Source organism: Natator depressus, chromosome 24 (genome assembly GCF_965152275.1).
Source record: "Natator depressus isolate rNatDep1 chromosome 24, rNatDep2.hap1, whole genome shotgun sequence".
NCBI lineage: Eukaryota > Metazoa > Chordata > Testudines > Cheloniidae > Natator > Natator depressus.
In genome coordinates, this window is record NC_134257.1 from 9,611,287 (window position 1) to 9,628,479 (window position 17,193).

General features: G+C 53.8%; 1 protein-coding gene across 4 annotated transcripts; it reads right to left on the minus strand.

Moving 5' to 3' along the window:
* Positions 1-346: 346 nt before the first annotated feature.
* KLHDC9 (kelch domain containing 9) lies at positions 347-12,422 on the minus strand. Of its 4 annotated transcripts, none has more exons than XM_074938183.1 (5): positions 12,404-12,422; positions 9,770-10,333; positions 9,115-9,265; positions 8,690-8,888; positions 347-1,721 (listed from the first exon to the last, which is right to left on the minus strand). In XM_074938183.1, the coding sequence occupies exons 2-5, from the start codon at positions 10,273-10,275 to the stop codon at positions 1,558-1,560; spliced, it is 1,020 nt and encodes a 339-aa protein (XP_074794284.1). In that variant the 5' UTR covers positions 10,276-10,333; positions 12,404-12,422; the 3' UTR covers positions 347-1,557. The 4 variants fall into 4 exon arrangements, with proteins under 4 accessions (XP_074794284.1, XP_074794282.1, XP_074794281.1 ...); XM_074938181.1 differs by lacking the exon at positions 12,404-12,422 and adding an exon at positions 11,651-11,787; XM_074938180.1 differs by lacking the exon at positions 12,404-12,422 and adding an exon at positions 11,545-11,618.
* Positions 12,423-17,193: the final 4,771 nt, after the last annotated feature.

Sequence of the window (17,193 nt, forward strand, 5' to 3'; positions counted from 1 at the left end):
GTTCTCCACCAGCTCAGCAGAAGACATTTTTAATAACTCAATCTCTAGGTGTTATGAGTGCAAAGAAAACCCACCTCGGCTGCAGAGATGCCCGTCTGAGTTTGCAGAGAGTCTGAAACAGTCAGTGCATGTAGTCCAGCAGTGCTAAGGGGACCCCAACTCAGATCGGGGACCCTGTGCTGGATGCTGCACACGCAACACACTGGGGGACCAGTCCTCATATCAAAGAGTTTACAGCCTAACTAGACAAGTCTGGTGGAAAGGGCTGGAACATACAGAGGGTGAGCACAGCTGGGCGTGGGCATGCACATGTTGGAGCAGGCCTTCCCCACCCTCTTCCCCCTCCCCTCCCCAGCAAGGGTGGTTCTCTTTGCTCCTCTACAGCGTCCAGAGCATGCAAGTCACCCTTCGCTCCAAAACCCCCGTGCCTCAGCTGTGACCTTCAGAGGTGGGGGGCAGAAAGGAGACCAGCCCTCGCCCCGGGATCCGTCCCTGGCCCTTTGCTGAGTGTGCCCCCCAAGGGAAGTGGTGGGCACATATGGCCCCACTGTAGGGTGGGGTACATCTGCAGGACCACATGGCTGGCAGAAGAGTCTGAGAGGGCGTGATGCCCCATCATATCATGCTCTGAATGGGGAAGCAATCACAGGCCCGAGTTATTTTTAGGAGGTGATTAACGCCAAGTCCTTTGGCTGGGGACTTGTCCCAGCTGAGGCCTCTTTCATTTACAAGCGCTCACTTGGCATACAAATGTGGGAAAGTTTCCGGCTGTGATGTCGTGAGAGCTGTACGGAAGCCAAGGTCCCTTCTCCTGGCACGAGCTGAGGGCCGGGCTGGCCGTACTAAGCCATCCTCCGACAGCGCGGCTTGGAACTTCGGGGAAACCAGTCTGTGCGCTGGAGGGCACAGCCTCCTTCCTGGGGGCTGGTGGTGCGGGCACCCCCCCCCCGTTCGCCCCCTCAAGTCATTTCACACGCGAACTAGGGAACGGCTGGGAACAGCTTTCGTTCTCCAGGCCTGGTTCTAGCACCAGGATGCTTCCTGGCCCTGCCTCGGGACAAGGGACGGGCCAGCCAGTCGTTTCCGCTGATGAATTCTCGAGAGGGTGGAAGGCTTTATTTTAACGGTGATCCGTGGGGGAAGAGAACAGCTCCCTGCCCTTCCCCTGCTCTCAGCAGACCACGCAGACCTGCCCCATTCAGCCATGTTTGGTTTCTTTTTCCCCTGAGACATGTCAGAACCACCACACCTGGCCTCTCCTGGCTGTGCGGGAGGCCGCGTAGAGAGCCGACTGTGTGTTCCTAGAGACCGGCGGGGGGGGTCTGACTCTTTAGCAAAGAAACTTTTTCTCCCCAGTCTCTCTCTTGTTTGAGTTAAATCCCTGGTGCCAGCGTGCAGCTCCCTGCAGAGAGGAGCTGGGCCAACAAGGGGCACTTTTATTACACATAAAGAGAGCTGGCTCTCAGGGTCGCTTGCAGGAGCCGCACGATTGCCAGGGAATGAGTGGGGAGGGCACCGGAGAGGAGGGGGAGGTCCTCCTCTCTCTCCTCTTCCTCACTAGGGGATCTCTAAGACGCAGATCTCAGGGCAGGGGGCCTTCCCATCTGGGCCAAAGCCCCCCACAAGATAGAGCTTGTCGTTCCAAAGGCATGTGCGGTGCCCGACTCTCTTCTGGCCCCGATCTGAGCAGGGGAAGCGGAACCAGCTCGGTGGTGAGCATCCTGGAAAACACAATAGGAAAGGAGCAGCTTGAGGCTCTCAGACAGCTGGGCCAAAATTAATGCTCAGTACCCTCCGCCCCTCTTGCTGTGTCAGTTCCCAGGTCACTCTCCAGGTCAGAGCTATTGCACATCAAAGATGACAGCTGATACCAAACAGATATGGGCTTGGGACTCCTCCAGGATTTAAATAAAAAAAAAACAGGGGGAGAATGGGATTTAGGGAGGACTGGAAACCAGGATTCCTGGCTTCTAACCCCAGGCCTGTCCCTGGGTGACCTTGGGCAATCACAAGCCCTTACTGTGCCTCAGTTTCTCCATCAGTGAAATGGGGTTAATATCTCTTTTCACAGGAGAGCTGTTACAATTCAAAAGATCAGAGGCATCATGCTGCAGGGACTGGTACCCTGCTTCCTCCAGATAGCCCATCTTGTCCCCGCTTCCTGTGGCAGACAGCAACCAGTGTCAAAAGCTACAGAGGCAGATATTAATGACCAGGACCCTCCCCTTGCCAAATGTACCACACCTATGCCATGCAATACATTCCTTCCTGACCTCCAACCAGCTCATGCCCTGAAGCATGAGGACTGAAAACCCTTAGAAGTTTCTCCTGGCTACTGTGACCGCGGGGGCTGTCTTCAGCTGTATCAGTGTTACAATCCCTTCTTTGTAATCCTCACTAAACAACTTGCCTCCACTGTATCCTGCAGCAGCGAGTTCCACAGGGGAATGATAACATTGCAATGGAAATTTTTTTTCTCTTTTAAAGATGCTTCCCCCCTCCCTTTTAAAGATGCTGCCTTATGAAAATGACCAGCAGCAGCTTCCAGGGAGGGCAGGGGAAACTGTCATTGGTCATTAGCAAGAGAAATTGGCTCTTATTGAAACCCTACACAAAATATTAACATTTTATTTAACTGTATATGTTTTGAGGGCATGTTTGGCTCTGCTCTAGAACTCTGAAGTCCTTACCTGGCCCTGGGCCCGGGATGTCTAAGCACCCCCCAACGTTTGATGTATTTATTGTCACAACAGCCCCAGGAGGTAGGGCAGGGCCGTTACTCCCATTGTACAGGTGAGGAATGGAGAGACTATGGCCTTGAGATTCACAAAAGTGCCTAAACCCCAGGCTTAGGCACCTAAATCTGTATTTAGGCACCTAAATCCCAGTTTAAGGCTCCACTGCAAATCACCAAATTCCCACTGGCTCCGAAGATGACTACACTTGGCACCAACATGTTTGCAGGCAAAATTTCTCTTGGCGCCTACGTTCCTGCCTCTGGGCTCATGCATTGCTGCCCCCTGTAGGTGCCTGGAAGCCCGTCTCCCACCTGAGCCCCGCAGGAATTCATGAACCAGGCAAGACAGACGTCGAGCCACCTACCTCGCAGGCAGGATCTGAGCCGGCAGGCGTGCTCAGAGGCTGCCTACCAGAGGGGGCCCTGGAAGTGAGTTCACACACAGCAGCTGAGGGGGGGTTGGAAGAGCGAGACACCCCTCCCCGCCACTTAGCCCAGTGGTTAGGATGCTCACCTGGAGCATGAGTGACCCCTGGTTCAAGTCCCTCCTCCCCCAGTAAAGGAAAGGATTTGAACAGGGATCTGCCACCTCTCAGGAAAGTACCTTAACCATTGAGCTACGGGACATTCTGAGATGGGGCTCGTCAATCTCTCCTGGTGTGGCTGGTGCACTTCAGATAACTAAATTGTCAGTGGAGCAGGGGACTGGATCCCCCACGTCCTGGGTGAGTGCTTGAACCACCAGGCTACAGAGCCATTCTCATGCTTCTGCTTTCTCTCTGTAGTCCAACTGAGACGTTATTAATATAACCTGTGACCGTATAGATCATTGGTGCAACCACTGTTATATATTTGCAGCAAATATTGTACAAAGGTTGTCGTGTAAGGTGTCTGTGGAAAGGTTATGATTTGCTAATTATGATTATGCTGTCTGTATGTGTGTATCATTTTTGTTATGAATATTGGCTATGTACTTGTATATCAATGTGTTTTGATTTGGGGGGAGGGATAGCTCAGTGGTTTGAGCATTTGCCTGCTAAACCCAGGGTTGTGAGTTCAATCCTTGAGGGGGCCATTTAGGGATCTGGGCCAAAAATTGGGGATTGGTCCTGCTTTGAGCAGGGGGTTGGACTAGATGACCTCCTGACGTCCCTTCCAACCCTGATAGTCTAGTCTATCAAGTAGCCTTAGTAAAGCATTTGGTCAGCTTCTTGAGAAAGGAATTTGCAAATTAAGTGCCCAATCAAGAAACACTTAACGGACAATGAACCTTGGGAGACTCCAATCCACATAAGAAGTCTTCCTGAGATAGCATGTTCAAGATAGCATGTGAGCAGTGGCTGCTGCCTGTAAAGAATTGAGTCACGCATGGACATGTGACTTGCCCATATGACTCCAAACTCCATTTTGCTGTAATTTTCCACAGTAAGAACAAAGAGGTGTCCTTACACCTGGAAGACACTATAAAAGGCAGCTGCCTTATCTCCATCTGGTCTTCAATCCTGCTTCTGACCTCTGGAGGGACTCTGCTACAAACTGAAGCTCTGAACAATGGACTGAATCATAGAATATCAGGGTTGGAAGGGACCACAGGAGGTCATCTAGTCCAACCCCCTGCTCAAAGCAGGACCAACCCCAACTAAATCATCCCAGCCAGGGCTTTGTCAAGCCTGACCTTAAAAACCTCAAAGGAAGGGGATTCCACCACCTCCCTAGGTAACGCATTCCAGTGCTTCACCACCCTCCTAGTGAAAAAGTTTTTCCTAATATCCAACCTAAACCTCCCCCACTGCAACTTGAGACCATTACTCCTTGTTCTGTCATCTGCTACCAAGGAGAACAGTCTAGATCCATCCTCTTTGGAACCCCCTTTCAGGTAGTTGAAAGCAGCTATCAAATCCCCCCTCATTCTTCTCTTCTGCAGACTAAACAATCCCAGTTCCCTCAGCCTCTCCTCATAACTCATGTGTTCCAGTCCCGTAATCTTTCTGTTGCCCTCCGCTGGACGCTTTCCAATTTTTCCACATCCTTCTTGTAGTGTGGGGCCCAAAACGGGACACAGTACTCCAGATGAGGCCTCACCAATGTCGAATAGAGGGGAACGATCACATCCCTCGATCTGCTGGCAATGCCCCTACTTATACAGCCCAAAATGCCATTGGCCTTCTTGGCAACAAGAGCACACTGTTGACTCATATCCAGCTTCTCGTCCACTGTCACCCCTAGGTCCTTCTCTGCAGAACTGCTGCCGAGCCATTCGGTCCCTAGTCTGTAGCGGTGCATGGGATTCTTCCGTCCTAAGTGCAGGACTCTGCACTTGTCCTTGTTGAACCTCATCAGATTTCTTTTGGCCCAATCCTCTAATTTGTCTAGGGCCCTCTGTATCCTACCCCTACCCTCCAACGTATCCACCACCCCTCCCAGTTTAGTGTCATCTGCAAACTTGCTAAGGGTGCAATCCATGCCATCCACCTGGTCGTTAATGAAGATATTGAACAAAGCCGGCCCCAGGACCGACCCTTGGGGCACTCCACTTGATACCGTCTGCCAACTAGACATGGAGCCATTGATCACTACCCGTTGAGCCCGATGATCTAGCCAGCTTTCTTCCACCTTATAGTCCATTCATCCAGCTCATACTTCTTTAACTTGCTGGCAAGAATACTGTGGGAGACTGTATCAAAAGCTTTGCTAAAGTTAAGGAATAACACGTCCACTGCTTTCCCCTCATCCACAGGGCCAGTGATCTCGTCCTAGAAGGCAATTAGATTAGTCAGGCATGACTTGCCCTTGGTGAATCCCTGCTGACTGTTCCTGATCACTTTCCTCTCCTCTAAGTGTTTCAGAATTGATTCCTTGAGGACCTGCTCCATGATTTTTCCACGGACTGAGGTGAGGCTGACTGGCCTGTAGTTCTCCAGATCCTCCTTCCCTTTTTTAAAGATGGGCACTACATTACCCTTTTTCCAGTCGTCCGGCACTTCCCCTGATCGCCATGAGTTTTCAGAGATAATGGCCAACGGCTCTGCAATCATATCCCCCAACTCCTTTAGCACTCTCGGATACAGCGCATCCAGCCCCATGGACTTGTGCTCATCCAGCTTTTCTAAATAGTCCCGGACCACTTCTTTCTCCACAGAGGGCTGGTCACCTCCTCCCCATGCTGTGCTGCCCAGTGCAGGAGTCTGGGAGCTGACCTTGTTCGTGAAGACAGAGGCAAAAAGAGCAATGAGTACATTAGCTTTTTCCACATCCTCTGTCACTAGGTTGCCTCCCTCATTCAGTGAGGGGCAACTCCAAGTGTGATTTGGCCTTCCTGATTTCACTCCTGCATGGCTGAGCAATATTTTTATACTCTTCCCTGGTCATTTGTCCAATCTTCCACTTCTTGTAAGCTTCTTTTTTGTGTTTAAGATCAGCAAGGATTTCACTGTTAAACCAAGCTGGTCACATGCCATATTTACTATTCTTTCTACACATTGAGATGGTTTGTTCCTGTGCCTTCAATAAGGATTCTTTAAAATACAGACAGCTCTCCTGGACTCCTTTCTCCCTCATGTTATTCTCCCAGGGGATCCTGCCCATCAGTTCCCTGAGGGAGTCAAAGTCTGCTTTTCTGAAGTTCAGGGTCCGTATTCTGCTGCTCTCCTTTCTTCCCCGTGTCAGGATCCTGAACTTGACCATCTCGTGGTTACTGCCTCCCAGGTTCCCATCCACTTTTGCTTCCCCTACTAATTCTTCCCGGTTTGTGAGCAGCAGGTCAAGAAGAGCTCTACCCTGAGTTGGTTCCTCCAGCACTTGCACCAGGAAATTGTCCACTACGCTTTCCAATGACCCCTCCCAGCTGGGAATTTTCTCCAGAGACGTGATTTGAACCTGCAGTTTATTCCATCACTGCTACAAGCCTGAACCAAGAACTTTGCCATTACTGTATGTCATTGATTCCATTGAACCGATTCTAGCTCTCATCTCTATCTTTTTCCTTTTATGAATAAACCTTTAGATTTTAGATTCTAAAGGATTGGCAACAGCATGATTTGTGGGTAAGATCTGATTTGTATCTTGATCTGGGGCTTGGTCCTTTGGAAGAAGGAGAACTTTTTTTCTTTTACTGGGGTATTGGTTTTCATAACCATTTCTCCCCATAACGAATGGCACTGGTGGGGATATTAGGAAACTGGAGTGTCTAAGGGAATTGCTCGTATGACTTATGGTTAGCCACTGGGGTAAAACCAAAGTCTTCTCTGGCTGGCTGGTTTGGTTTGCCTTGGTGTGCAAAGGAACCCCAGCCTTGGGCTGTGACTGCCCTGCTTTGAGCTATTTGTCCTGACTTGACACTCTCAGAAGCGTCCCACCAAAGCCAGAATCACTACACCAACTCACAATGAACAGGTCCAACAGGAGAGGTGGAGGGAGTCCCCCCATCAGAATAGCTTGTAACCCAACGGTTTGGGGTGCAAATCTGAGAGGTGCAAGACTGCTCTTCCAATGCCTTCCCATAACGGGCAGAGGGGGACGTGAACTGGGGTCTCCCACATCACCTGACCACATCCCCTTGCCACAAGGAGCCGGAGGTGCTGACTTCCAAAGAGGAATCCTGGCTGTGGATCGCGGTGTGGGGGTTAAGACACAGTCCTCTTGTCAGGATCTCCCGTTGCCTAACTCCTAGCTGGCTGGCTTTTGCAGATGACAGTCCAAGATGCCTCTCCCCATGGGCATGTAGGGAGCCTGGGGGCAAGCGGTGGCTTTGGGAATCGCAGCGTGTACCAGTGGGCTTGTCTACGTGCCTAAAAGTGCCTCTGTGAAACTAGGCTCACGTGACTTGCTCGAGGTCCCCCAGGGCATCTGTGGCAGAAGTGGGGATTGATTCAAGGTTTCCTAGGGCCCCGGCTAGCCCACTAGCTATTGGGCCATCCTTCCTTCCAGGCTATTCTTCCTCTCTTTGCTGGGTTTGTGACATCTGAGGTGATGGAGCCCAGCTAGCCGGATAACCAGCCTGGAGTTTGTGGTTCGTACAGGAAGACCACAATTCTCAGTCCCACTCAGACCCTGGTAGTGGGTGGTGCAAAGGGTGTTAGCCTAAAGGAGAGTCATAATATCGCCAGCCCTAACCATTCAAAAATCACAAGCCAGGCCCCCAAAATCAGGACATTAAAAAAATAAAAAACAAACTAATACAATTTGGGTTCTTCCTATTCACCGTCAGGCTGCGGGGCTCACATGTTTGCATGCTTGTCTCTGCAGCCGGGATGGGAGGGCTAGAGCCTGAGTTTTTTACGAGGTAAGAGCTGTGTTTCGCCTCTAACTGCATGATTCCAGGAGCCGGGGCTTTGAGAAAAGCACCAGATCTTGCAAGACGTGCAGGAACATCGTGAGAGATGGCAACACTGGAATCCAGACCCGAATCTCTGAATGCCCAGCTCTGAAATCCTCCCCTCTTGTTGCACCCTGCCTGGGAAAGGCTGGCGGAGAAGACGGCTGCAAACTATGCCCAGCCCAGGTATGGACTGCCAGCTCGACTGGATTGCAAGATCCGCCTGACTGACAGGCGAGGAAAGCCTGGGAGGTCACATTCATCTTCACTCCCCAGGGGCAGCCAGTGGAAACTACAGCTCCCAAGAGACAATGCACAATGGCGAGCAGGATGGAGTGATGCATGTTGGAAACTGTAGTTTGTAGTGGCTGCACTTCAGCATCAAGAGGAAAGTGGCTAGAGGGAGGCTGCATGGGCAGGGAGCTCTGCGGGGACGTAAAGGTTGCCCCCATGGGTGTAGGGATGTGACACTAGGATTCCTGTCTCCAGTATGAACACCTGACACCTGAGCTAAAGGAGACTCCCCATTAGGTCTGTGCAGTACAGGGGCTGTGATGCATGGACTCAGCAGTTCTGATTCCACCCAGTAGAGGGCAGTAGTACATACACACATGCGTGCCCGTTGTCTCCTCTCTTACTTGTATCGTAGACATAGAGATCGTTACAGACGGTGTCTCGCCCCTTCGTTAGGGTCTCCCCACCAAAAGCCACCACGAAGGGACCCACCACCGTGCAGGATTGGTGCCTCAGGCCTTTCGGAGCCTGCCGGGAGCCATTCTCGGAGCCAACCAGACGGGAGAGCTGCTCTGTTAGCTTGGGAGCATGGATGGACTCTACCTAGGAGGAAGGAGGAGGGTCAGTTCGTGGATTTGCCTGCTACTCTACTCCAGCCCTGGCCTCTCCCACCAGTGGGCGCTGTGGAGAGTGGGGCAGAAGCACTGGCTGTGGGAGCTCCCAGCTACTCCAGTCCCAGTCTCTCCCACCAGGGGGCGCTGTGGGGAGTGGGGCAGGAGCAAAGGGCTCATTCTGGGGCAGTGACAGTCCAGAGTCATCAGACACTCACGTGGATTTTCCCCTTGCCCCAGCGCCCGGCCACCTCGCAGTCGGAGGAGTCACGGCCCCCAAACACCACCAGCTGGTAGCCACCTGCGTTGCGGAGCAGCATGGCCGAGTGTCCGGCCCGAGAGGCTGTCCGCGATTCCTCCTCCTTGTACCTAGAGCACAGGGAGGCGTTACGGGTGCTTGGCATGGGCCACCAGGCCCACCCACAGTGCCCAGGGGTGTTAACTTAGGGGAGCATCCCAATACATGGGGCCCTAGGACCTGAGCACCCTTAAACTTTGGGGCTGTGGAATCCACATGAGCCGCACCAAAATCCTGGATCCCAACTCTCCTGGGCATCGGGGAGCTGATAATCCAGATCTCATGCCCAGTGGGCACTGCAATGGCCATTTCTAAGGCACAGGCCTCCCCAGTGCTGGGAACAGACCTGACGGCCCCTCCCCCCACAGCCTGGATCTTCGGGGGACCACATGCCCATAGGTGAATCTCTCTAAGGGGTGCATCCAAATTCGAACCTGCTGCCCAGTTTTAATCAGATCCCACCCTGCAGGGGGTGGGCAACTCGGCCCAGCTGTCCCTATGTCAATGTGCACCTCTCTCAGTTTGGGGGGGGGGGGACCCAGCCCCAGAGCCCCCTCGGGGACACAGGGACCTACCAGTAGGTCTTGGTGGCAGGGTTGACACGGAGGGTGTAGATGCTGGCGAAGCGCCGCTGGGTGCGAAGCCCACCCTCCCTGCCCACCACCCGCAGCTCATGCTCCGACACCTTCGTGCAGGTATGGCTGCTGAGCCCCACGGGGGGGTCGTTGGAGGGCCCCTCGGCCCAGCGCTCCCACTGTCCCTGCTCGGTGTCCCAGCAGCACACGGCCGAGACCCTGTGGGCGCCGTCCCAGCCCCCCACCACGCACAGCCAGCGGTCGGCCAGCACCGCCGTGTCATGGTGGCTGCGCTGGTACCCGCTGTTGGGGGCCACTGTGGCAGCCGTCAGCAGGGTGGGGTCGAAGGCCACCACGTCCCCCAGTGGGGGCTCCTTGAGTTCACCCGACTTCAGCCCCCCGAAGAGCAGCAGCTTCCCTCGCACCACATCGCACGAGTGGTAGCCACGTGCAAGCAGGGCGTCCCGTGCGATGGGCTTCCATGCCCAGCTGCTGCCCGTAGCCATCGTGCCGGCTCCCACCTGCAGGGGCAAAGCGCCACCAGCCAAAGGACGCACCACCCGCCTGTAAGGGAAGCAATGGGGTTAGTGAGTGGGCCTGACAGTCGGGACTCCTGAGTCCTGTTCCCAGCTCTGCCCTTGTCTGCTGGGTAATGTCAGGCAAGTCACCTCCCATCTCTACAGAGGGGCTATCAGTACTGTACTGTGTTGTCTAGTGTATGTGTTCAGCATCGCCCTCTGCTGGATGGAATCACAATGGGTCAACTGTGTGTCATAGGCACTATGTTGCTAAGAGCTCATGGCGATTCTCTCTCTCCCATCCCTGCAGTATCTCAGATAAAGGCTCCCTCACACTATAGGAATTTGGAGGCAGGTTTTAAACTCTCCCTCTGGTGTGGATGGGTTTTGCCCTGTGAGTCCCTATGAGACACCTAAAATCGCGCTTGTTGCAATGGTTGCCGCTTGGAAGGACAATTCTGGAGAACTGTCCTGACCCAGATTGCATCTGCCCCTGCAGTCACAGCTCCACCCTACCAGACACACTTGTGCATCACCCCACCCTCCATGCACCCACACGCACACCTCCCCACCCGACCCCAAGCACCTATAGACACAGGTCCTCCCCAAACACGCACATCTCCCCACCCTGCACCCACATACACACCTCCCTTCACCATCTCACCTAGGGCGACCAGACAGCAAGTGTGAAAAATCGGGACAGGGGGTGGGGGGTAATAGGCACCTACATAAGACAAAGCCCCAAATATCGGGACTGTCCCTATAAAATTGGGACATCTGGTCACCCTAATTGCACCCCACCCACATGTACCCATCTCCCCACCCAACCTCCCTGCACCTGCATGCACACGTCCCCCATGCACCCACCCACACACCTCCCTTCACCACTGCACCCCCCGTGCACCCACCTGCACAGCTCCCCTCCCCACCCCCACACCCCCTACCCCCAAATGCACACCTCCCCATCCCCCATGCACCCACCGCCATGCACCCGCTTGCAACCTCCCCATCCCCCATGCACCCCCCCAGCCCCCAACCGCCATGCACCCGCTTGCACACCTCCCCATCCCCCATGCACCCCCCCAGCTCCCCACCGCCATGCACCCGCTTGCACACCTCCCCATCCCCCACACACACCCCCAGCTCTCCACCGCCATGCACCCGCTTGCACACCACCCCATCCCCCACGCACACACACCCCCAGCTCCCCACCGCCATGCCCCCGCTTGCACACCTCCCCATCCCCCCGGCACCCACGGTTCACGGACTCCAGTTGCCTTGGGCAGCTCAGTGCATCGGATCAGCCAGGGACCCGCGCCGCCCCCCATGCACACTCCCACCCCAAAGACACCCCCATACGCACGCGCAGTGGAGGGGTCAGCGGCAGCTAGAGCCCGACCCGCTCTCGCTTTCCCAGGCCGCCCCCGCTGCAGGGGCCCGGGGCGCGCCCCTCGCAACCCGCCGCGCGGCTTGGCAACGGCCGGGGCCGGCTCAGGCTCCGCCTCCGCCCGCCCCGCGGCTGCTGCAGCTGCCGGGGGCGGGGGCAGCCGCCCCAGGCCGCGGGGACAGCGCCGAGCGCAGGAGGGATCCCCCGGGGCGCAAACGGGGCGGGGGCCCCGAGAAGCCTTTGAAAATCCCACTCGTGGCCTATCTGGCTTTCAAAATCCTAAGGCCTTGGACGAAATCCTGCTGCGCCCAGGGGAGACCCTGCGGTCGGGCCACTCGCTGTCCGCAGAGTGCGGGGGAAGGGACCCTGACCCAGCTGGGGGGAGCCCCCCTGCAGTGGATGCAAAAATGTGGGGGGGGGCAGAGAGGCGAGTCCCGCGCCCACTTCCTGGGCTCAGGGCGTCTCCGTGCCAGACAAGGCACCTCTTCCCGGCTGATCCCACGCACTGAGCTGCCCAAGGCAACCGGGGTCCGTGACCCCTTTTACCGACCCCCGCCTCCAAACATCGTAACGGTTCGAAATGTTGCTGGTGTTTAAAAGAATCCCTACAAGTTTACTGAATGCGTGCGGTGGAGTGAGCTGTCGCTCACGAAAGCTTGTGCTCAGATAAATGGGTTAGTCTCTAAGGTGCCACAAGTCCTCCTTTACTTTCTGCGAATACAGACTTACACGGCTGCTACTCTGATGCGAGTTTATCGGTGTGCAGAAAACCTCATTGCGGTCCAAACAATTGGTCTTAACTGCGACTGAGCCTGGGGAGTGGCCTGTTAATGTTGCTTCCCCGCCTCTTTGCAGCACATGATTTAACACGGCCTGATTTAATTATTAACCAGCCTAAGTTATTAGCCAATCAGGATGCGTTTGCTATGTTATTAACCAATTAGTCAATCATTTTGCTGGGAGAATTATATGTATATAATGCTGAGCGCTAATTTGGTTCCTGAACACTGAGGTCTGAGTGTCACTGTGCCATCTGGTTGCCTGACTGGATGGCCTCTTCCTCCTCATCCACTCCAATGGAATTTCACCCTTTTATGTCATTTACTTCTTAAAATGTTATTTTTATTACTCTTAGCACATCATCATTTGCCTTCGTTCGCATTGTGCAGATGGCTGTCACCGCGCACCATTGTGCAGGTTTTTAAGGGCAACTAATTATTGAAAATATGAAGTTGCGAGAAGCTTCAGCAGTTGCCTCTCGCTGTGGCATTACGTTGCCTGTTTCTAGTGCAAGATTAGTTTTAAATTCCAACTTTTTTCTTTTTTTATATTCAAAAGTTTATTCTTTGGGATCATATGGCTTTGAGGCTGATTGATTTCCTGGGTTGGTGTGAAAATGTCTTCAATTTCCTTTAATCCGCCAACAGGGATGGCCTTTATCAACTGTTATTTAGCCTCCCTATCCAGCACCTTCATGCTCTTTCCCATGTTACCACTGTTCTGTAGAACCTGTTGCCCAAATAGGCATTAAAGGCTAGATTTTTAAAGGTTGAAAGCACTTAGATACTTCTGAAAATCCAGCTAGTTGCCCAAATACCTTTAAAAATCTGGACCAAAGGTCACTATACTTGTATGACAATCTTCAAATTTCTAGTGCAATGTTTACTTCATATACATATACAACCCCAAGATATATGTCCCTAGCCTCTGTTTGCTGGAAGCTGGGAATGGGTTACAGCTGGGGATGACCAGCAGGAGGTGCCGGGCCGCTGAATGCTCAATCTGCTACACCCCCTTTTGGGTTTTTTTCAAGTCCAATGAGAAGGAGCAAAGCAGCGGGGCACTCCTCTGAACTTCCCGGCGTGTGGCCCTGTTAGAAAAGTCTTGACAATATTTCACAGGTATCAATTTTGGCCTGACAAAATGTCAATAAATGTGGTAAGGTTAAAATTGAAGGTGATCTCGCTCTTTCTCTCTGCCTGGTGCAGGCCAAGGCATCTTTGATGAGCAGGAGAATGAAGGCCTGAGAGGGTCCTGATAGATTTTGCTGTGCACTCAGTGGGTGTTGGTCTAGCTGTACAGGAATCCTCTCTATAAGCCATACAAAGTGGGGGCATTCTTGTCCCATTAGAATTAACCCATTGATCCACATTTTTGGTGCTTTAACTGTAAAGTTTCCTCTTCGATCTCAGCCTCTACCTGCCCACTAAACACTCCTGGTATAAACTGTCTTTTCCTAAGTAGGTGCTCCCAGGAGAATGTAAGTTACAACAAACACAGCATTGTCTGTTACGCCTCTCTTCCATTCTGATGGCAATATTAAGGAGTCCACCACTGCCGTAGCCACAAAGGTGTGAAGACACAGTCTGATCGGAGCCACAAAAATATTTTCAGCTCACCTAAGACATTGTGAAGTTCTGCCTCAGCACCCGTGCAGAGCGCAGGGCCGATCATCTGGCCCAGAAACATCCAGAAATGGTGTGGCGTTTAACTAGACCGGCTCTGTATTTATTTCTGAAGCTGTATAGGGTGTTTTCATCGTAGGCAAAGCACCTGGCCGGGAACTTTCTGTTTACTCACCTGATAGCTGAGCCCGTCAGAGCTCAAGGGGGGAAATGTAATAACTAGGTTTGTCAGGATTTGATTTAAATCAATAGATGTTGGCAGTTCTGCGTGGGGTTAGGCATTTGCCTAGCTCTTTCTCACAACAAACTCCCAGGAAAACATAACTCCAGGAGAGGGGTTCCCATCTGTGGATCGTTAGGCAAAGCTACTTGCAGGCTGGACTTAGGTGCCAAACTCTGTGAGAGGGGCAGGGCTTTGGACACACCCCTCTGTCACATTTTGGGGTTCAGACCAGTTAGGGGTTTTGCAGGAGACTGAGCAAATGTTTCCACAGATGATCCCCGCAAAGGAGACGATTATGGGAAGAAGTGCAAAGTTTGTGTTGAAAACCTGTACAATATGTGTAACAGTGATGGGGCGGGGGGAGTCTGTACAAGGAACCAGAGGCGGATTAGGGGTTTGTGGGGCCCTGAGCCAGAGCACATGGGGGTCCCTTCCCCCGCCTTCCGCCTGGAGTCCCCCTACCCTGCCTGGCGCTCCAGCTGGGGAAATGGGGTCGGGGGGGAGGCTTGTCCCGCTCCCCGGCAGCAGTGCTGGGCAGGTGGAGCAGGTCAGGGCCCTTTCCAGAGACCCCCAATTGGCCGGGGTCCCTGGGCACGGGCCCTGTTGGCCCAGTGGCTAATCTGCCACTGTAAGGAAGAATGGCAGATGTCCTGCCGAATCGCTTGTGTTTCAAAGGCATTCATAACGATTTCAAGTGCCATTTTCCGTAGCTGCAGCCCTGTCGATCCCAGGATAGTAGCGAGACAAAGTGGGTGAGGTAACACTGTTTACAGGGCTTTCCACATCTCCAGTGTTTTCTGTGCATGAACGGTGTGTTTACTATAGAAACTCTGGGGCCTACAACAGAAAGAGACTAATAAGAAAGAGCAAGACCTTCCTTCTGGGTTTTACATACAATAGACCTGTGGTGTAATGCTGTGGGATGCTTTTCTTTACTTGTGTCCAGCTTGAAACTAGAGATTTCACAGTGGTACCAAATTGTGATGGGAGTGCCCCCATCTGTCACAACGTGCTACCCCTGGACAGGGAGAGGGGGAAAGGTAGAGGATGGGGAATGAGGAGAGGTAACACGTTGTGATGGGAATTGTCCCCATCCGTTAGAATTTGATCCCCCGGACTAGCAGTCCGGACAGCTCAGCCAAAGGGGACCCCTAGATGTTGGTACGTGCTGGAGTAACACACTGGGCTGGCAGCAGGTTCTGACATGAAACCAGCCCTGCCTGGTGCCTGGGAACAAGCAGCCCAGAGGCCTGGCGGGGGGAGGGCGACGCAGGTTGCGAGCCCGAGCCCCGTTTGCACCCATGTGTCCTAGAGGACCCAGGAGAGGGGCAGCGTCGGGCATGTGGAGCGGGTGCCTAGCAACTGTGGGGAATGCCTGGGCGGAGGAGGGGGGATACAGAGCTGGGAGCCAGGACTCCTGGGTTCCATCACCATTCAAGGGAAGTGTCTAGCGCTTACAGCAGGGGGTCTGGGAGCCAGGACTCCTGGATTCTGTCACCATTCATGGGAAGTGGCAAGTGCTTACAGCAGGGGGGCTGGGAGCCAGGACTCCTGGGTTCTATCCCCTTCAATGGGAAGGTTCCATGGGGAGTGGGGATCTAGTGGTTAAAGCAGGTAGCTGGGGAACCAGGGCTCTTGAGTTCAGTCCCCATCCACAGGCGGTGGTGTGGGGGATGAGTGGTTAGAACTGCGAGTCAGGGCTGCTGGATTCTATGCCCATCTGTGGGAGGCTAGTGGTTAGAGCAGGGGGCTGGGAGCCAGGACTCCTGGGTTCTGCTCTCAGCTTTGAGTTGTGGGGTATAGTAGTCAGGACTCCTGGCTTCCTCTGGCTCCATGACTTTGTGTGAGTTTTTTCCTTGCCCCGTGCCTCAGTTTCCCCAGCTGTACAATGGGTGTAACAAACCCACGTCTCAGGGGGTTTGTGAGGATCTATCCCCGGAGGTTTATGAAATACTTTATTGCCTGTCGGTGCCATTTCGGAAGTCACCATCACCCTGGCCTCTAAATGCATAGAGCTGAGGTCCTGTCTCAATAGATGCCCTGGCAGACCATTAAAGACCCTTTTTGGGAGAGGAAGAATTTGCCTTGGTCTCCTTGCTGACACTGCCCCTTCCCCTCCACTGTGCAGCATCCTGTGTGCCCCCGTTGCACTCCACCCCAGAAGCAGCTGCATCCCCACATAGAGGAGGATTTCACAAAGGGCCAGAGAAATGGTTAGTGTTCTCATAGCCCGTCCTCTTGTCTGATGCGAGATTGATCCCTGCGGTCCAGGCTCCAGGGCTTGGTCCAGCCTAGTTGTCAATAGCTCAAGTGATGGGGCTCCTGGGATGAACGGACCTGGGACTGAGGAATTCCTTTGGGGACTGTCCTGGGGTGAACACATTTCAGGGAGGGCAGTGATCCCGGGCCGTGGGTGTGCCAGGAGTTAGGAGGAAGTGGCACAAGGGGAGCCCCTCGCTTGGGGGATGGTGGAGGAAGGACAGTCCCAGGGGAATCCCGACCGGGAAAATGAGCCCTGGGGCCAGCCTGGTGTGTAAGTGTCTTGAGCCCCCAGAAGTATTAACAGCTGCTGCGTCCCACCCCAGAGCAGGCTGCAGCGAGTGCGCCAACAGATGGGAAAGGATGTCGAGGGCTGCTCAGGCCGCCCGGCCTGGGGTGAGCTTAGGGGACTGACAGTGGGTGGGTAAGCTTCAGTGGGATGGTGGCAGGAGGGAGCAGCTGGACAGGGACAGACAGGGAGGGCAGCAGGACATGGAGCTGTGGGGACTGTTTACTGTTGCTGGAGCTGAGTTCTCCGTTTCCTGACTCCCCTTCCAGTGACCTCCACGCCCGTCCCCAGCTCCCTAGAACCTGCTCGGGCTGGAACTGGTTTCAAGGCAGGAGGGAGCCAG

Bases quoted from the DNA above. Each gene is read 5' to 3' on its own strand.
- KLHDC9 (XM_074938180.1), bottom strand. From the start codon at position 11,615: ATGGGGGGCGGCGCGGGTCCCTGGCTGATCCGATGCACTGAGCTGCCC. The intron at 9,266-9,769 runs GTAGGTCCCTGT...CCTGTGCTCTAG, and splicing joins CCTGCCACCAAGACCTACTG to GTACAAGGAGGAGGAATCGC. The intron at 1,722-8,689 runs GTAAGAGAGGAG...TGTGTTTTCCAG, and splicing joins TCTCTATGTCTACGATACAA to GATGCTCACCACCGAGCTGG.